This window comes from Etheostoma spectabile, chromosome 7, assembly GCF_008692095.1.
Source record: "Etheostoma spectabile isolate EspeVRDwgs_2016 chromosome 7, UIUC_Espe_1.0, whole genome shotgun sequence".
NCBI classification, from domain to species: Eukaryota; Metazoa; Chordata; class Actinopteri; order Perciformes; family Percidae; genus Etheostoma; species Etheostoma spectabile.
In genome coordinates, this window is record NC_045739.1 from 19,350,114 (window position 1) to 19,371,048 (window position 20,935).

At 40.1% G+C, this 20,935-nt stretch overlaps 1 protein-coding gene across 3 annotated transcripts in view; it reads right to left on the reverse strand.

Moving 5' to 3' along the window:
- Positions 1-760: 760 nt before the first annotated feature.
- The window catches only part of itchb (itchy E3 ubiquitin protein ligase b), a 25,192-nt gene continuing 5,017 nt past the window's right edge, over positions 761-20,935 (reverse strand). The window contains exons 2-24 of one of the 3 annotated variants that reach the window (XM_032520842.1): positions 20,698-20,789; positions 20,086-20,227; positions 18,094-18,218; positions 15,504-15,638; positions 15,327-15,375; positions 15,043-15,224; positions 14,008-14,254; positions 12,988-13,083; positions 11,421-11,595; positions 10,942-11,011; positions 10,159-10,243; positions 9,876-10,004; positions 8,826-8,898; positions 8,631-8,702; positions 7,778-7,866; positions 7,079-7,238; positions 6,831-6,964; positions 5,178-5,318; positions 3,963-4,083; positions 3,715-3,819; positions 2,647-2,743; positions 2,334-2,406; positions 761-2,215 (exon numbers count right to left, since the gene is read on the reverse strand). In XM_032520842.1, the coding sequence (XP_032376733.1) occupies positions 2,116-2,215; positions 2,334-2,406; positions 2,647-2,743; positions 3,715-3,819; positions 3,963-4,083; positions 5,178-5,318; positions 6,831-6,964; positions 7,079-7,238; positions 7,778-7,866; positions 8,631-8,702; positions 8,826-8,898; positions 9,876-10,004; positions 10,159-10,243; positions 10,942-11,011; positions 11,421-11,595; positions 12,988-13,083; positions 14,008-14,254; positions 15,043-15,224; positions 15,327-15,375; positions 15,504-15,638; positions 18,094-18,218; positions 20,086-20,227; positions 20,698-20,767 (2,670 nt within the window). In that variant the 5' untranslated portion in view covers positions 20,768-20,789 and the 3' untranslated portion in view covers positions 761-2,115. The remainder of the gene's footprint in view (positions 2,216-2,333; positions 2,407-2,646; positions 2,744-3,714; positions 3,820-3,962; positions 4,084-5,177; positions 5,319-6,830; positions 6,965-7,078; positions 7,239-7,777; positions 7,867-8,630; positions 8,703-8,825; positions 8,899-9,875; positions 10,005-10,158; positions 10,244-10,941; positions 11,012-11,420; positions 11,596-12,987; positions 13,084-14,007; positions 14,255-15,042; positions 15,225-15,326; positions 15,376-15,503; positions 15,639-18,093; positions 18,219-20,085; positions 20,228-20,697; positions 20,790-20,935) is intronic. The other 2 variants (XM_032520843.1, XM_032520844.1) reach the window with 2 other exon arrangements.

The following is a 20,935-nucleotide window of genomic DNA, read 5'->3' on the forward strand; positions in this document are numbered from 1 at the left end:
CCCCTTTTCCTTTGTGTTATATATCTTTTTGTGAACCTTGTAGGTTTACAAAGTGAAAAAGCCCAAAGTCCCCCCCCCCCCACCAAAGGGACTTACCATCTCCAACAGAATACACTGTTCACAAACTGCTCTTTTGTAGTCCAGCATTTACTTCCGTGACAAACACTTGTCACTTTGTAACACACGTTACAATGGCACTCTCTCATACTCTGCTTCTGAATGGCTAGTAGTCCTTACCTAGCTACTGTGCATGTGCGACTCCCAACAAAGATGGTACAGAAGTGTGATGCCTCACTCTGTAGCTAAAACACTCAATGCGCTCAACCCACAGGGTGAAAAGACAAATAAATGTTTTTTTTTGTTAAATAAACCATGTACACCTATTCTGATATAATCTCTAAATACAAATATAAACCTGAAAGTGAGCATAATATGGGCACTTTAAAATGTAACACCTACCCAAACACAGTTTCACTTTGTTTCAGACCTTAATTTTGAAGCAAGTTCTTTGTAAAACAAAATGAAAATGGAATTTTGACTGCTACGAGGGGAAAATATAAAAGTTCCTTCAAGTGTAAAAGGGAAGACACAACTTTTAAATATCACACTGCATCTTTTTTGAAAGAGACTATTAAATTCCTAAGAGCGTTATTTATTTTTCCCCATTCATTTTGTGGATGGCTGTGGGGCAAGACAAGTTAAAATATGGTAATTACCATAACTCACCTTTAAATGCTACATGTGTATTAGGAGCTACAAGCAGTTGTTTATGCAAAGTAAGTATTCAAAATGTTATTCAAGGATTTCACCTAAACTTAAGATTTAGTTTGACTTGCACTTGGTGTTTTTCACTTGGTTTTTGCGTTTAGTCATCATTTTTAAAGTTCTGATACATTAAGTCAAGTACATCTTGAGTACTAAATACACAAATATATTGAAATACTTTATCCCAAATGGATTTCTTCAGATCCCCCAATGAATTAGAATTAAGGAAGGTGTTAAATAAATCTTAAATCAATATTAAGATGAATAATTTATAAAGTACTCCCAGAATACTCTAATCCAAGATTTCCCATACCCCATCACGTCAAAACTACGGCCCTATAAAACTAGGGTCTGTCTGCCACATTTGCCACCACCATAAATAATGGAAGCTACAACACTTTTCACAATTAGGTGATTTGTAGATCACATACTATAGAACTGGGAACACAAACACTTTCTTTCTTGTGTTTTATATTAGGCATGATGCCTCTTTGCAGCACCAAGATCATCTGTTAGTTTAGCAATATTTTGGGGCACTCTTTATAAATTCACTCTGACATAGCTATCATCTTATATTGTCACATGTTACTTAAAAAAAGAAGAAAAAAAGAAGAAAAAAAACAAGACCCACTTTAGTCAAGAGTAGATATGCAGATGAAAGTATGAGAGATTTGAGGATATGATGGGGAATGACAATGTGGATGATGCTAAAAGTGGATGCAACAAACAATCTGAGAGCAACAAAGTAAGCTTTTTGGTGAAACTTAACCCTTAAAAATAAGCACACCCTCTTAATCTCGCCTTAAAATAAACACTGACAAATGCTTTAATGCAGAGAAACTTAATAAGAATAAATCAGCTAATCAAAGACACCTTGAGGAGACGTTACCGTTACAACCTGTGACCCTTCTGGTTGAGATTTCAAGGCCACCCTGTTGCCATCGCATGATGATTATGTGCGGGGAGGACAAACTATTGCAGTCCCATTAAAACAGGTGGTAACGGAGGGTGAGTTTTCAGGATCCCATGCATGATTTGCCACACATTCTGAGAGATTCGGAGCACCTTCTGTGTTTTGGTTTAAAAGAATACAAAATTTCCACGTACCAATAAAGCATTGAGAGGCCTGCTGCGAGCATGGCGTAGACGCAAATCCCAGCTCCTTTGCAACAACATGCAGGCAACAGTCTCACACACACACCCATAGAAGTACCATACAGGTGTGTGCATGCATGCATGAGCAGAAACAGATAAAACACCCGCTTTTTTTCTGAAGAGGCTCCCTGATTTGAACTCTGGTGGTCTATATTCCTTCAGACTGCTGCACCCACTATTCAAACTTGGTTTCTCTCACTCCTGTCCAAAGCCTTCCGTCTCCTCGATGGCAAACATCAGCTTCTCCTTCAGTTGCTCATAGCTCTTGTAGGGTGGCAAGTCCAGTCTGTTGAAGCTGGGAAAGTAAAAAATAACAAGTAAATACTGCATTTCAGCTTGGCATTGGACTTATTCTCTTCTTCTTCAGAATGAGCATCATACAAGACCCTATGCTGTAGTTTGCATGAACTCACCACGTGTGGCTTCTGGGAAGCCAGTTTTCTTTCCCCACCTTCTCAAGGCAGAACTTCTGGGGACCATTGCTTCCTGTAAGCACAGGTCAGTAGGAGCTTTAATGATCATGGTTAATTTAACTCAGAATCACCAGTACAGTTCAAAGAAACTGGGACAAACATAATCAAATCCCACAAATACATAGCCTTTCAAGTTTCCTGCTCAGTCTGCTCCACTTTTAAAACTTTTACTGTCATAAGTATCAAAACAAATGGTGTCTATTTCACAGTCACGGTAGTAAATAAACAGAATGACGTGTGATGTAGTTATTACCCAGCAGGTCGGCAAAGCCTCCTACAGGCAGGCGACAGGTACCGGTGACAAACTGCAACAGCCTCATCCTCTTCTCATTGTCCATCTCCTTTATAAACTGCAGGACAAAGTGGCATGCTGTTTAAAACACTGAACTGTCACCAGACAAATGACACAAATATGCATTATACTTACATGAATTATTCACATCATAAACAAAATCATAAATTAAAAAGGGACTGAGCAGGAAAAAATGGGTCAAGGGAATTTCTTTTTTTCATCTAACTATAAATCAAGGTGTGTGTGTGTATGTGTGTGTGTGTGTGTGCAGCAGTGGGGGTTGGAGGTTGCTACATCCCTAAACGGTTGATTGAGGTTCACCAGCTACGAATGAAAACCCAACCCTACCAGCCTCTGTACAGAAAAGCAAAGCCAAACTCACAGCACTGCTGTTGTCATTAACTTGTTTTTTGGTGATTTTTTTAGATGATGTCACGGTTAGGAAATCATTTTAGCTGTGAACCCCCCCCCCAAAAAAGCATAAAAAAAGCATACTTAGAACCAAGCAATCAGCCCGTTCCGAACATGCACGCGCTCGTGAAACGTATACACAAAAAGTGGAAAACTGTCATTTGCTTATTGAATTTAATTCAAAAGCAACAAACTGATGTGACTACAAATGTCTGTTGTGTTGTGATGTTTTTGGAGGCATTAAAGGCCTTATTTCTATAGGACAGCTGAAGACATGAAAGAGGAGGTGGGGGGGGATGACATGCAGCAAAGAGCCGCAGGGCGAAGTGGAGCCGTGGCTGAGGAGTAAACCTCTTTATATGGGCGCCTGCTCTACCAGGTAAGTTACCCAGGCGCCCAAAAATGTCTATTTTTAAACACTGTCCAAAAAATGTTGCCATATTTTCTTTTTATATTTTAGCATCTTTATTTGAAGGTGCTGCATTACGCAATTCACACGTTTAAATTGGAAAATATCAAGGCTCACAACACATTTGATTCATTTGGAGTTGTATTTATCAAATCCTTACTGTACACTACAGTAAAATAAATTGGTGACTGCTGCTGATGCACACCGACCTGCCAGAACCAGACGATCTGTTTGCTGCTTCGAGCATAGTGTCTGTAGATAGTGTTTCTCTGCCAGTCTGCAAGGTCGATCTCCTGCATACCACACAGCATCACCTGGAGACAGAGATTTTAAATATTAAAACACCAATTCAATGTACAGAGCAGTATGTGCATTCCAGATGTCATTCCAGTCTCTTCTATGCATCCTGTAGCACTTTGGGTATCACGCAAATGATGAGTTTCCAGCTCATCCATACCTCAAGCTCTTTAGCATCAAAGTACTGCAGGTACTGCTGAGGGAGAACTTCGTTGAAGCCTTCAAAGAAAGCCTGTGTCTGCTCTTCCACTCCTCTGGACATCCTCCACTCTGCTACCAGTCTGCGGAGCAAGACACAGCAAGCAAGCACAAACACACACAAATATTACACTCCATCTCATTAAACTCACAACACAAAAACTACATTAAAGCTATAGTGCGTAGTTTCTGTCTCCCCATGAGGAATTCTAAGTAATGACAACAACACTGTTGTTGCATCCACCTGACCTAAGCCATCGTACCTCCCCTGCCCCCTCCTCCACGCTGTTGCTAGTAGCCAAGGAAAACATGGAGGATTAAGAAAACATGATAGACTCCTTAGCATAGGTAGTGATCTTCAAGATTCAAGGTCGTGCATACACCAAACAGTCCAGGCACATAAACATTATTGTCGGCTCTTGAATTCAAGCACTAGCCCTAAAATAGGTAATAAAATCACACACCCACACACACACACACACCACACACACACACACACACACCACACACACCACACAAACACACACACACCCACCAACCACCACACACACCCCCCACCCACACACACCACACCACCACACACACACACACACACACACACACACACACACACACACACACACACACACACACACACGTGTTATAATATATAAACACTATCCTAAGGTTAATGGATCAGTGAGAACTAGGGGGGGGATATTGCATTTGTCACTAGAATAAATATTGCACAGTAGATTGAAGCAGTGAAGATGCTCTCTGCTCTTTTCTGGCATCGCTGTGTGTATACTGTGTCCATGGAAGGAAGCTTAGTCGCAATAATCCTCTCTTTACTTAAGCTTCTGCATTCAAAGTTGCCAGACTACAACGTTTTCTAAACATAGCCATACTGAGAAATACAAAGAGTTCTGTTAGGCTGATAGGCTTAATTAGATTTGCATTAATTAGCTTTGTATCAACTCATATGGTAATGGCTTGAATGTAACAGATGTCCATTCATATCAAATAGTGTTAAAGCTATAGTGTGCAACTGAGGCTCACTATGTGCTTAATTTTCAGGAAATAAAACTGCATTCTAACCTATGAACATGTGGAAAGAATTATGATCAACCTGACATTGTTGACCTGAATTAGCATGTACTAAATTAAAAAGGCATTAATGAAAATGACAATAATCCACCTGATGTACTCCTCCTTGTTCTCCTCAGTGACTGGGAGGTCTCCTCCGTTTGGTTTCAGCTCGTGGGTGGAGATTTCCCCCAGGATCTCTTTGTCAACAGAGAAGTACATCTCCAGTCCACACTCCTCGATGTTGTTATCCCTAAAGAGTAGTACATACATTTACAGCACGACTGTTCCAACACTGAACGTCATCCATTCATACATCTTACACTAAAAAATAATGGTTTGAAAAGACATGGCAGACTGACAGCATGTTGGTTAAAATTTAACAAGTTGCAGAAATGTGAAGAATTGTAGCAGAGAGGGCAACTTAGGTCTTAAATAATTCTTTAACAATTGTAACCAATTATGTTCAGATTGGACTTACTGATAATGACTGTGCAATTAAAAACAGTTGGCCCACAAAGCAAAATCTAATATTTTTAAAGCATTTCAAACACGTTTAAAGCTCTAATCCTCGCATTAAAGTGATCTATTATGTGTAATGTCATCATTGCTGACTCCTCTGACCATGCCTCTTGTTTATCACAGCTGGCTTCATGGAGGCACTACTGCTACTAGACATCCTTTTAAGAAAAGCTGCTTAGGGTTTTCCTGAGAAATTGGTTAGCATAGATGCTAAGCTCTAATCGCACCTAATTATATTATTGGTGATATTAGATGGTAAACAAACTGACATTTGACAGAACTACTACATTAGAGAGATCTATTTTTTTTTAGTTAATTTTCTGCTTTTCTGGTAGTTTCAGATTTATATAACCAGTCCCTGTATTTTGGATGTTGGAGCCGAGAAATCTAAGCTTTTCTTTAAATGTCACAGATGCAATTAATTTAGGGACTACCAACATTAAAAATCAATGTCAGTCTAACTTAAAACTAACTTCAACTCAATGCAGACCATATTGGGAAGAAGTTGTGTCCAGTTGAGGACATCCAACTTCAATGATGATCTGGCCAGAGAATTCATCTGTGTTTTTGTTGCCGATGTGTACATTCCTCCTGATGCAAATTCAAAAACTTCACTACAAGAATGCACTACTGTTTTTGTTAAAGGGACTAACCAATGCATTTCATTGTGGACCCTGCGTTGTACAATGAAATTGGATTAAATGAAAAAAAGTTTACAAGTCTCGCTTTGCCGGACCCTCTACCAAAGGGAGCAGGAGGAGTGTCTGGCAACTCCACATGGCATTCGGGAATGGAAGGAAAACGTGCTCTGGTTTATCGGCATTTCTTTAAACGTATCACAATTGTCTTGGGCGGTGCAAAGCAACAGAGAAAAGCAGCGGTGCCGCTCGGAAGGAACTTGTTTTGGTGGAACATGCGTAGGTTTAAAAGTTGTTTTAGTCGTGCAACAGAAAACTTAGATTGGGCAGATAGTCTAGCTAGCTGTCTGGATTTACACTGCAGAGATCTGAGAAAAGGTTAACCGTGGTCCTCATAAATTGACCGAAGTTTAAAATTCCAACAAAAAGAAAGCCCAAGGCAACAGATATCCGGCCTAAAGAGTGAAATCCGGCGGATTTTCAGGTTGCAACAGTGCAATCCTGGAAGTGAAACATCTAGGATATAGACTTATTTAATGTAACTTGCTCTATAAGTAGACTAGCACATCTCTCAAACTGCTGTCCACGTGGCTCTGTATACTCACTTGATCCACATGAGAGAATTGTAGAACTCCTCGTCTATTGACTCCAGATCTTTGAGGGCCAATGGCTTGTTTAGGATGCGCTTGTAAAAAGGCAGTGAGAAACCAGTGTCGATGAACTTGCCATGGAAAAGAGCCTGAGGGACAACAACAAACGCTGCTTACTTGTTGTACTCTGTCCAGTGCAAAACCCCAACTACTCTTACAATCATCTTTCTGGCCATAATAATTAATATAAAGAAACGACTAACCATGGCAATGAAGCGTCCTATGAACTTAAAATACTTGAGATGGTCCGGGTTGATGTAAGAGGCAGGGTTGATCTGGAGACAGTAGTTATCTTTACCGGCATATTCAAACAGGCAGTACATGGGGTTCAGAACTTCATGGGACAACAGGAAGAACCACTCCCTGTAAAAGAGGAAACCACAGAAATGAGACAAGAGCCACATAGCTAACCAGCCATCAGCTTGCTACATACATACATACATACATGCATGCATACATACATACATACATATTAAAAAGTAGGGAAAAATGTCATTTAGTGTAGATTTACATAAACAGTGTAAACAGTGTATACAAGAAATTTTGCAAATGGATCAGGTAAATCCAATATCAGAATTCAGGAACATACACTACAGAAGTCCACTACTGAGCCAAAAGTAGGAATACATTTCAGAAAAATCATTTAACAAAAGCTAACAAAAATCATCCTCTCAAAAAAAATATCTAATGGAGATTTCGGTTTTAGAGGTTGTGGTAAAGACAAACATTACCTTAGAATTTAGTAGCAAAAAAACTCTAAATCACCGGTTACAAAATATCCAAATAGTTAATGAGGACCACAGCAACTACAATAAAGATGTAATTGACAAAATACTATAACACTTTATTTACTATGTACACGTACACATTTACAACCATGTATGCTGAGCAATTTTAACTACCTGGCCACGCCTCCGTAGTCAAGGCCTTCTTCTCCTGGGAAGATGATCCATAGTCTCCTCCGCAGATCCTGAGCATTGAAGCTCATTATCTAAAATAGAGACAAGGTAATGATAGATTGGTGATGCTGTCACTGTAATACAACAGTAAAACAGGTTTTATGCAGTCAGCCAGGTCGGAGCGGTGCCAAAGGCACGCATGGTTGCCGCGAAACGGTCTGGTTGTTCAGACGGATCGATATCGCAGCGGTCAGAGAGGCAGTCAGAGCGGCTCCAAGAATGGAGTTCCTCTCTTCTTTAACCAAACATCGCAACAGTATCTTGAAGGTGCACGCCATGGACCCTCCCCACAGCCGCCCAGGCTGATTGGGAATTTAAGATTTTCATTCAACGTTTGTGCCAAAGCAACTGAGAAAAACTGTAAAGCCCAAAATGGTGCACGCAACAGGTCTGGCTCATTGCTTTGATAAAGAAAATGTATCTGCTTCTTAATTTACTCCCTGCACTTACCCTTGTGACAGTGTATTCCTCTATTAGTTATGTTCAAGCCGGCTAAACTAAGTAACTTTGAAAATATTGTACAACTACACCCCCATCCCTGTAGCATTAAAAATGTACCATTCTAAAATGCTGTGTTATTGACAAAGGTTAAAACGATGACATAATTAAACGTTTTTGGAGATAAAATACACAGATTAAAAATTCCACTGTGAAAGTATAGCGACAGAGACAACACCACTTTAGCTAGAGGTATAGCAGGCACATCCTCTAAATACTAGACAAGGCAATGATTGGAGTGGTAAAGCAAATTTTCCCAGAGTTCAGTGAGCTCTGTGTGACTTGTGGGCCACTTTACCTGCTGGAAGGAGTCCTCAAACAGGGTTTTTCTGGTTACGGTGATCTTGATGTGTTGAGGCAATGACAGTTGCTGGAGAAAAGGGGAAATGTCAGAAACATTTAGTGGTCAAATGTGCTTTTAGCTGAGAAATAAAAACACATTGTTATCGCACAGGCACCGTGATCGGACTGGATTTGTGTGCCGCACTCTTACCTGGCACCAGAATCTGAAGTACTGTACTTTGGCTTTAAAGTCTCGAACGTAGGTGATCTGAGGTCCGTTTTCACTACAAGGGGGAAAAAGCAATGACTCTTATTGTGTTACACACACACACGCACGCACGCAAACACACACTTTGCGCCACTGGAACCAAAGCATAGAAATTACTCTCAAGTCATGTTATACATAAATGACATTACCATGACTCAACTAAGGGTGTTACACCTGTGGGAATGACGAACGAAACTGTAAGAACCTAGGTGGCCCATTAGTCATATCAGGATACTGCGTCACGAGTTCTAACATAGAGAGGGATTTCAGAGACAGTGACTCATTCTGCATAAATAGAACTACCTAGGAGAATAGAGCTAGCTGGTGCTGTATGTTCAATAAGGTTAGTGTCAAATAAGAAGCTAATACAAGCAAAATACTTTGGGTTGATTAAAATAATCTGAAAGAGAATTAAACCCCTATTTGGATCAAGTAAATGTTTTGTCTTAACACCAGCTTTCCGTTCATTTTTAAAAGTTCATTCATAACAATGGCTCAAGCACTCTATGATTTTCTCTGGGTGGAAACACACATCACTCATTCATCTCTGGCATGCAGAAGTGCAGGAATGACTAATGCCAGAATGTTATAGACACTCTGCCCCAACAAGATGTTTTCAAGGTCTAATAGTTACATAGTAAGGAGCTAGTAGTATATGAGTTTTACGATTTTTTTTCTATCACATAAAAAGAAAACTACAGTAATAACCTATTTAATTTATTCAATCATTCATGTTATTTAATGACACTGTTATAATTTAACTTTTTGTTTACGTACCCACTTCCTCTAAACCTGTCTTGATTATTCCAAAACCAGTGGTTGGAAGCTGTGCTAGAACGTCGTTAATTTTTTTTATAATAGATGCTAGTTATTATCAAATGGTCAGCAAAGCTAACTTGATGCTCCTTTAAGTTAAAAAGTAATACTGCTGTGCAATTCTCGAGTCTCAACATTTTAAGGAGGTAGAAAACCTAATAGTGTGTGAGGACCTACAGTGAGGATTTTCCAGAGCGAGGGTCAATGTAGGTGGTTGTTCTTCTGTTGTGGTCTACAAAGTAGGGAATGCCATCTACAGTGAACCTCATCTCCCAGCCCTCTGGAAGTGGCTTCTCATTCAGCACACTAAAAAAATAGATAAGATTAACATTTATTTTTTTTATTTCTAAAATCATAAAGCAAACAAATGACTGGCATATGCAAGTATAGTGCAAAATGCTCCATTTTCATCTGATTAGCAGGTTATCTTAAAGGACAGCAGTGGAACATGCAAACTAACCCCTGTGTTCGTGGGTCCTCCCACTGTGTTGTCCGCGTAGAATGATGTACAAAATAAACCCTGCCATTCGTGTCTGTTCTCTTCTCTGAAAAGTAGTAACAAAACAGATCAAAAAACATAGCAATTAGTCTATTATGCAACTTGTATACACTTATAAAAAAAGTGTCATTTAGGGTGCCCACTAAGTCATTTAACTTAAATAATTTGAGGTTTGGAGGGATGCTATAATTTCCCCCACACCCCCTGTAGTAGCCTTACTTCATGTACTTCATCATCCCCATTGTGTATTAAAATAAAGTACTTCCTGTTGTACGTTTGTTATATTTTACCATTTGAAGTGAGACTTGACACCAACTACTTTATTTGTAAAACAAGGTACATTCTCCTGCATTGGCTGTTGTTATGAATATTCTATAAATAGTCAAATGTTTCTGTCATAACCAAAGATAAGGACTCATACATACACCTACAGTTTAACAGAAAGTTATGCAATGTCAAACGTCTGGAGGTATCCTTGTGTATTAACAGGGCTGTAAGACAAGTAGACCGCTCAGAAGCAAATGGCAATTCTGAGTTACACAGTTGCTGGAACTCATTGTTGAAAGCTACTCGTCTTAAACACACAAGAAACTCCTTGACTAAGTTCTTAAAGGAAAGGTAATATGGTATTTTGACACATTAGTAAACAGGAATACAATCTCAGTGAAGTCTCAGCAATGAAATAAATGGTGAATGTTAACTGTAGCAGGTTAAATGATGCCTGTGTATTTAAGACAGTCTTACCCCATCCATGTGGCAGAGGCCCAAGAGGATCAAAATCCTTATTCTGAGTGGCTGAGCCCTGGTCTTGTAGCTGCACAGCAGAGAATCAGACTCATTCATGTGAATAAAAAAGTACTAAAAAGGACAACTACAATGTGTTGTGAGTTGATGCACAAACAAATAAAATGGAGTTACTTTGGTTAAAGGAACCTTATGAGAGAGAAGTCAGATTTAATGACAAATATAACCGTTTAAAAGCCCTTCTAGGGACGGGCATTGGAAATGATCAATAGCTATAAATGCTGTGAGGCTGTACATGGGAGATGTGTAGCACAAATGTCTATGTTGTAGCATATTTTCCTATTCAAATAAACATGAAATGGAAAAAAATAAATACTTTATCTAAACCAGAACCTTCTTCTGCCTATTAACAGTAACTGGGTTACAGTGTGCATTGATAGCAGTACATGTATTATCTCACAACAAAGCGGAAGTCTCACCCCAAATATGAACCTCTGGTTGAACTGCTGCATGGCGCCCTGTAGCTGGCTGCGCTGGTGCTGCCACTGCTCGTAGTTACGCACCGTCTCCATTGTGGGACGCTGCCACGTGGTGGTTCGCGTCATGTGATCGACAAAGTAGACCCGCCCCATCTGGTCGACACGACGTTCCCAGCTGAAAACAAATGACACGAGGAGAAAACTGCGTGAGGGTGAGTAAGGGTAGACTGGCTAAAAACATAAGCATCTCAAAATCGTTATGAATTATTTAAACCAATTACTCTTGCTCAGTGATTTTAAATCTAAATTGCTACTGGAGTTTAAGAATCTAAATTTTGTATAAAACTTGTACAATACGTACAACTAACATATCTGATATTCAGTCATGTCAAGAAAGAGAAAAAAAAAAAGAGCACATTTTTAAAGAAAAGTAGGGTTAAAATATACTGCTATGGTAAACGCAATCAATTGGATCCGCATTACCCAACTGGTTGGGAGAAAATAAAACAAAGTAAATGATCAATGTGGTAGATGTGGAATACAGCTCTCAGCACATTACCCAAGGCAGTCCAGCCAAAGAAAGAAAAATACAGAGGCCCCAGTGATTGGACTTTTGCAGCATTTTAATATCTGTATTTGTATCTAACTCCTCTGTAGAATTTGAAGAGACAGTCCTAACAGGAAAAACTGCCTGTATAATTATATTTATCTGTGGCATTTATGTTTGCATTTAATGTTTATTGGCATGTTACTGACACCAACTGCAGGATGAACCTGTCACCCTCATGACATGTGCATCCTTGTGCTCAGGCAAGCATTAGATGCAAACAAGACTCCACAGGTAGTTACTGATCAAGTGCAATACTGTCTTTCTGCCAGTATCTTTGCCAATTCATTCGGATGAGGAGGTGTGGCGAGCAAAACTGCTAGTTAGATGATTTGTGTGAGAAAATATCCAAGTTGGTGGATGCAGGAACAGTGGACAGCAGCTACTGTAATTCATAAATGCATGCAATAGGATGGAGCTATCCGCTTGTTCAATCTAAAAATAGATTCTATCCTTTTAATATATTCCAAAACACATCAAACCAGAGATCTTCAAAGGCGGGTCCTCAGAGTTTGACAAGGTGATGGCCACCAAATTATTGTATGATAATCTTTTTCCCACAATAAAAAAAAAAAAAAAATGTCTGAAAATACCCATTGATTTGAATCCTACATATTATTATTAGCTCAAGATTTTTAAAAAACTGACTATTCTTGGAAAAAAAACATTTAATTGACATAACATTGATGATAGGTATAGGTTAAGGTCGCCACCCACAGATACAGTTAAGCTTAAGGATTCACTGTACCTTCCACATGTACGTATGTTTAACATTAAAACATCTTTACATTTATAAAGAATGTACATCATAAAATATACAATATATGTAGTAGGGGGCCCCTTCTCTCTCTTACAGCTAAAGTGGTTCTTGGTCTAAAAAGGTTGAAGACCACTGCTTTAAACTAAAGTACCATCTGTGTCTTGTAAAAAAATAAAATAAAAAAGGGAAGCACTTGTTACCCCGGGGAAAGTGGTTCAGGGCGTTCCCACGTTGTTCTCTTTTCCACGTGATCGACAAAATACAACCTGCCGTTCTGATCCACCCTCTGCTCCCACCTAGATAAAACAATGGCAATAAAAGTTGAGGGCATTAGGTAATGGTGCTCGGCCCCAGCCATTTAGATGATGTATGGATTGAAAACAGCTATCACAACATGAGTCATGCCGCTACAAGTGCTATTAAAAAGCCAGGGAAGGTCACGATGTCACAATGACGTCACTAAACCAGCTCAAAAGGTATTTAAGGAATAATAGCCTTACTGAAACCAAAGATTGAGAAAACAAGAAAAGGCGGAATTAGTCACAACAACAGTAATGTTCAGACACATCGGTGTTGTTTTCTACAGACAAAAAAGGTAACGTGTCACCTTTATCTAATAATAATAATAATAATAACAACAACAATATGCTACGTCTCAAAAGTCTCAAAACCTCTCTCTTCCCTCACATGCATTTTGTCTTTAGATATTGTCTTACAGATCTTTAGTGGTTTGATGTGATATCTAAACCAAACCAACGTGTAGGCCCACAGTCTTCATTGTTGTCCTCACACTCATACACTCTAGTGCTCTAAATGTGCACACACACTCCATTTATCCATACATGGCTTCTATTTTTCTATTTTTTGCTCAAAGATGACTCATTTCTTTGCAACACACTAATCCTCATGTGATTAATGAATTTGTTCTCTTCTTGAACTTTTTGTTGATGATTTTTTTTTTGTGGAGCTTGTACTCCTGTCTTTCTCCTGTGTTTCTTTGTCTCTACAAGGCAGCAAAACATATTCAGTTGTTTGGCTTGGGCTCTGTAATACAACTATTGCTCAGTGAGACATTGGGAGATCAGATAATACTGGTCACTCGATCATGTTCATGACACAATAATCTTGCATAAGTGACATTTCTGTCAAACATTTTGAGTATTCTTTATCTAAAACAATCCTCTCAGTTCTTCTGCAAATATTGCAAAAAGAGAGCTAACCCAGGGGGCAACGGCACAGCGTTGACAGCGGGGACTCTTGGGATGACAGCAGGGGTGATGCTGCTGGCCGGCTGTCTGGTTGCAGCAGCTCCAGAGCTGGAGGCCGGTGTGGAGTTTGTGTCTGAGCCTGTCGAAGGATTTGATTCTGGGGCTGGTGAGGGTGCTGAGGCTGGTGTACGTACTGGTGTATCAGAACCAGACTGACTATCGCTGCCATCAGCTGGTGCAGAGCCATTACTGGAAGGTGCTGAGAAAATAAGACATCACTGAGAGTTAACGAAGGAGAGCACTTTAAGTTGAAAAGTAGTCTTGTTCGAGATGAGCCGCGCCTGCACATATTCAATCACCGGCGATCGCCGCCCAATGCATGCTGGTTAGATCTGTGTCAGACTTGCTCGGACGTCACGCACACAAACCTCATGAGACCAAAGTAGCCGCAGGTTTTTGAGCTAGCCGATGCAGTTGCTTTCCACCGACTGCAAACACAGGGCATGATGGGAAACGCCTGGCTCTCAGCTAATTGGTTCAGTATCGACTCAATATGACGTTTTATATAAATTTTTTATCTGTTTTTGAATTGGAGGGAATTTAATTACCATTTGTCTGATTTGAAGGCTTATTCTGTGATCATTGTGTGGCTGATGATGATGTTTAGAAGTCAGAGACTAAATTTGTTCAGATTACGGATCATCTACAGCCTGTGGTATATTAACATCAGCACCAAATCGCCTACAGAGCATTTTAACTCATAATAAAAACAACTGGAGACAGTGTACAAGCGGATATATGGGTTTGGTAACATTTTAATAAATCGGACCTTACAGGATACAAATGTTTCTTTGACTTCCTGTTTAGACTGAATGCTGATGGAAACAGCTGTAAACTGTCATTCTTGACTGCGGCTTTTTGTCACCGGCCCCAGCTGCCGCTGCCTGCTCTCATCCACTTTACAGGTGAGGCGTAGCTCATCTCGAACAAGCCTAGTGTCTAGAACAGATCTATGTGAAAGGAAACTTCCGGCAGTAAATGTCTGACCTGGTGAAGAGGTGGGTCTACGCGGGGTTGGAGGAGGAGGTCTAGAGGGCCTGGGGGGTCGCAGAGGCCTCGAGCCCCCTGATGACACTGAAGGAGAGCCTGTGCTGTTGGCTGACCTCTGGCCACTGGGAGAAGACCTGTGCTCTACAGCGTCCACAGCTGGGGAGCTGTCCCGACTCCGCCTGTTAGGAGGAAGGGTTGACAGAGATAAGGCACCCAAAAAAAACTGAAATGTGATGCTAGTGAAACTAAATGAAGGAAAACAGAAAAAGAATCTACTGTACCTTATGACATGATCCCCATTGGGTTGCGGTGACTCCCCATTTGATGTACCTAAAGTAAAAACACACAACATAAATGAAGTATGTGAAGAATAACTATTTTTTAAACCGCAACTTGCAATACTCCAAAGATGGTTTTGATGTAAACTCAGTTCAGCTTGTGGCTCTTGTGAGACTCACTGTGATGGTCGGCCTCGGCCGCGGCGAACATCTCGGCGTTGACCGTCATGCCGTCCAGGCAGACAGACAGGTCCCCAACCACATCTGACATGTCTCTGTCTGCACACAGCTGCAAGGTCTGTACCACCTCCGAGACTGCATTGAGACGACAAAAATATAAGATGGTCCGAGTAAGAGCATGACAACTGAAATACACTGTCTGCCGATAATAATAACACAAGCATAACTTGAGCCAATCAGTGACAGACGCATTAGCCCTTTAAACTTCAACAAAGTCAAAATACAAATCAAAATACAGTGGCAATTCAAAAATAGTTGTTTCCTTTAGGAAACCAAATGGGGGATCGCCAAAGCCATCCCCTATCTCACATTGAAAAATACTGTGTATCTGCTCCGTGATTCGTATCTGCTCCAAATGTAAAGGGTTCTCCCTTGGCCAATGCTACACCCTTCCACCAAGTTTCTTTAATTTGGGCTAGTAGTTTTTAAATACAAACCAAACCGAAAACATAACCTCCTTGGTGGAGGTAATAATAACTTAAAGTGGTTATATGTAACTTCCAGTACGTGTTCCAGTAATGACGTATAACCACATCACGCAATCTAAAGTTTTTTTATGAATGAAAAACATACCAAAGGGCCAATTCGAGGACGTTTTTGAATCAGTTAAAATATCATAATTGTCTCCATCTGTTGAAAGCCTGACCAGGTGGGACTTGGATTTTGCCCGTAGTCTTTCACTTTCCCTTTGAGCTTTTAGTTGTTCTTTGTTTACTTTCCTTCTTTCCTGGGATGGCCCTGACCCAGTATTGGTATACAATTACTACTTTCACATACTCACTAACACAGGCTTTTCCGGTGTTCACCCCGAAATCTGTGACCCGTCAGAATGTGTGCTCTGTAGCGCCTTCTACCTGCCGTAAATCATTTTCTGACTTTGCAGGAAAAATTGGACCCGGGCAGAGGCATTAATAAAACTATATAAAAATAGCGTTCTTTTTAATGTTAGTCTTGTTTGCTTTCACGGATAATTTATAATCATCAGATGGAACATTACAGTTTCAGAAACAAGTTACATATAATCACTTTAAGTTACCTATCAGTGGCCTATAATGTGTCACATCCTAGTAACTTACGGATACAAAAAACTAAAAAAAGTTCATTGTATATTTTCCGTGTCACCACTGTACAACAACACCAGTGGTATTTTACACAGCAGCTCAGTGTTAAGACGGTTTAAATTATGAAAATAAAAGGAACACCACAACATTGCATGATCCGCGGTTTCTGTCCATGCATGCATAAATAATGATCAGATAGGATTGAATGGTCTTTATGAGAAACAAGCCAAAGATAATCAGCCCCAAAACCTCAAAAGGGCAAAAACGGGAGGACAAAAAACAGCAGCCTCTTTCAGGAATGTTAAGTGGAGTGCCTTATTGATTCATTTTCTTATTACTCTGAAAACATCATATAAACCACATCTATAAATACTTTTTTAGGTTTGCAGGTCTTTGGGTTTAATATACTGTATTTTAGGTTTGTCTGATTTTTAACAGAGGCCTTGACAGACCCAAACAGTTTTATTATAACAAATCTTTTTCATATGGCAGTTGCGACAGCAGTTTATAATAAGTGGGTAGCTGGTGGTAATAAGCGGGGCTAGGAAAAAAAAGGACAAAAAAAAGCTTTCAAGGGGAAAATCAAGGAAACCCCCATTAACTATGAAAGAAACCAAAACAAAATAAAGATCATATTGGACAAAGATTTTCCCTAAACATTGTGAAAAAAACAATGTTTGAATTAGTGTCACCTGGCACTCCAGCTCCGAGTACTAATCTACCTACACCATTTCATCATGACACGTGATGTCTTTGTACACACTGCAGGTCTCTGAGATCAAACAGAGGATGGCCTTGTATCATTAATCTTAGTTTAGTTGGAAGTGGAGAAGAGTCAGCATGGGTTTGGTTAGCCTTAACAACTGTACACATCCTCTGGACAAAGATTGTTGAAACTGGCCCACACTCATCCAGGAGAATACAAAATGAAAATGCATTTCTAATACACTGTTTGCAAAATGACAACCCAGGATGTAAATGTATCTTAATACAATAAACAAGAGAGGAATGTGTGTGGTGCTGTTAATTCATGAAATATGTCCACTGGAAATGAATCATCTACCTACATTGCAGACGGCAGGTAATCAAATATTTCTGAATAGTGTTTGAATGAATTTCATCTGGGACCAATGTGTGCCTTATTACACATCTCTAAACATACAGTAACGTACAGTGTGTGTGTTAATGAAATGTCAGTGGTTTCCAGCACAGATGCACACACACAGGACATCCTGAGGGAGTTTGCTCATATTGTTGTGAGAGAAAACAGTGAGGACAATAGTACAAAGTGGGCCAAAAAGAAGAAACAAACATTTGTTTGTGTTTGTGTGTGTGTGTGTGTGTGTGTGTGTGTGTGTGTGTGTGTGTGTGTGGTGTGGTGTGTGTGGTGTGTTGTGGTGTGGTGGGTGTGTGTGTGTGTGTGTGTGTGTGTGTGTGTGTGTGTGTGTGTGTGTGTGTCATACACTCACTTGTCATGTCGTTGGACTTGAGCGTGTCACTGACGTCCAGCGTGGCCATTCCTAGCAACACGTCTGACTTCAGTGTCTGGTGGCTCCAGACGCGAAACACCAGTTTGCTGAATGGAGTCACAATCCTGTTGACACAAACAATTCAGATGAGACGTGCTAAGCATCGATACTTTTGAAAGACAGACGTCCACTAAGGACCTGATTACAGGAAGCCCTCCAGGGTCAGTGGGCTTCCAGTGAGCACAATTTCCTCTATTTCAGCAGGAAACTTTATCTTGTATTCTCTTGATAACAATTTACAAAACGTAAACAAAAATGGTATTAGCTTGAAACGACTCCCACCACCATCCAAATTTATGAGCATTTTGTTTAAATGATATTGTGAAAAAAAGTGGTACTACTGATAGCAACAAGGATAAACAATGAACTTCAGCAGGTTTTGTCTATCGAAGCAATCTCTTTAGTGGGTGACACATTTTTGCAGGCATAAAAGTGAAAGCAGCTGGCAGTTTGTAATCCTTTAGCCACTGTGGCTGTGTGAGCAGCACGTCTTTGTCCTGTCGTAAAAGAGACGTGCAGACAAAGTTCAGGAGCTATTCAAGGACAAGTGTCTTTAACCATCACTATGGCAGTTGTTTAACTAACACCCTAAAAAAACCTTTGTGGACACATGGGCTCAGGTCGATATATAATCCCATAGTAAACACTTGTTACATGATAACTAGGCCCCTATGGGTTCAAGAGAAACAGTAGGAGAACTCTATATTAAGGACGTCACTGTGCACAGCAGACAATCCTGTATATGCTACAGTTAAGAGGACATCAGATGTGTTAATATGTTGGACTGCAGGAAGTCACGTTGTGCCAGCGCACTGAATGTACAGTAGACATTAAGAAACAGGATTCCTGTAAATGAACAGGACACCCTCTCTTACCACTGTTTGCCATGTTCCTCTCAAGTGCCTATCACTTGAAATGGCAAACAGTACACATACACACACGTACACGCACGTACACGCACGTACAAGGATAGCGATGGCCAATCAGAGTCAAGCAGCTTAGGTCGTTAATTATTAATGAGAATTGGCACAGATCAAGCTGAGCCTTCTTGCAGGCTTTCAATACCATGCTAGAATGGCTTGAAACAAGGTGACCAAGGCATTTTTTCAGCTCATGGTAGAACTTCAGACATTAAATTAAAGTAATGAAATATGTGTAGCAGGGCACCTTTAAAGCTAAACCCCAACTAACTATAATAGTGTCATTAATTCCTTAATTAAAACTCTGTAGAATATTAGCAATCCCATGAACAGACAGTGTATTACACCAAGACTATAACAGACTTGTTCAAGTGTTTGTACATTTTGGCTGAACTGTACCTCACCCAGCTGCACAGATATTGATTGGTACAGTATGTGGTTCCTTTAAAAGTTTCTCAACACATTTAAAGTACTACAAAATTCTGCTATTACTGACAATACTGTAACTACTTGTCCTCAAAAACCTCCAATATTTCTTGTACTGTATCAATAATGGATTGTCCCCAAAGGATAGTAGTTATTAACATAACAAAAACAAAAGCTAAGTGCTGCTTTTTCTTTTCCAACACTTAACTTCAATGTGTACTCACATAAAAACTGTGCTGGAGACAAACAGGAAAAAGTACGCTTTTGTACATAATGTTGGGTTGTTTTGAGCAGCCTGGACTAGCAGACTGGAAACATTTAACACATGGGGTACGGTGTCTATCAAAGATTAATAAATTGCCTCAAAGATATTTTCTGTGAACAATCAAACATTTACTCTGTGTCCTATGTGGCAAATTCCAGCACAACAGACGGAACATTTGCATTTTACATACGATTTAAACATAAGTTTGACTGGAGCGAAAATTCTGTTATGATTAGCAACAGAACAATTAAGTTCTGATCATCAGAAATATGTGATCACATGTCATATGGGGCTGGTAATCCCGGCAAGACTTTGACTCACACAGTGAGCGGCTGCTTCCATTTGGGGCTGTGGGTGTTGTTGCATTTCTCTGTTTTCTTGGACTGGCCGTCGACTGTCACTTCCACATAAGGACTGGGACCAAACCAGTTTTTCTTGTTCTCTTTTAGTTTTGCTGATAGCACTGAAACAGGGAGACAGGGAGAAGGAACCGTGCAGTGGACAGTCAGTGTTGGTGCAGAAAGAAAGAGAAGAAGGAAAACAATAATTCAGGAACAGGGCAGACTTTTAAATAAAAAGCAGAACAGGGGATCATGACTGCTATGAAATCTGGATTTTACCAGTGCAAACTTTTTTTTAGCTGGTGAGGCAGCACCAGTGACCAGATCAAGATGTCACTTAGGCAATGCAGTGATGGACAAACATCACCACACAATTAAGACACACAGAGCACAAAGTTTAGGGTCTCACAATAGGCCGTAGTCACAGCAGACATTTTGACTTGTCATAGTAGGATAAGCACAGGTGTTACTAATAACGTTAACGATGGCTCCGCCATATTTCGGTGTCCCAGTAAGCCATGACAGTGTGAAAGTGAGCCAGCATGTACAATAGCAGGACCCTGAAATTGCAGTTGGTAAGACAAAGACTTACCAATGATTTGTAGCTGTGCCTTCATAGGTAAACCATTGGAAGTGCTCGACTTGGTGACTCCACTTGCCATGACATAGGGCTGGGGTGAAGGCCTGCAGCATAGACAGCACATCATTAGGGTGGTGACAGATCACTTTCACACTGCAGTAAATTTGCAGCATACAGATGATCTCATTTAGATCAAGTATGAAGACTAAAATGTGAAACAGTTACTAGGGTTGCACAACAACAACTTTTT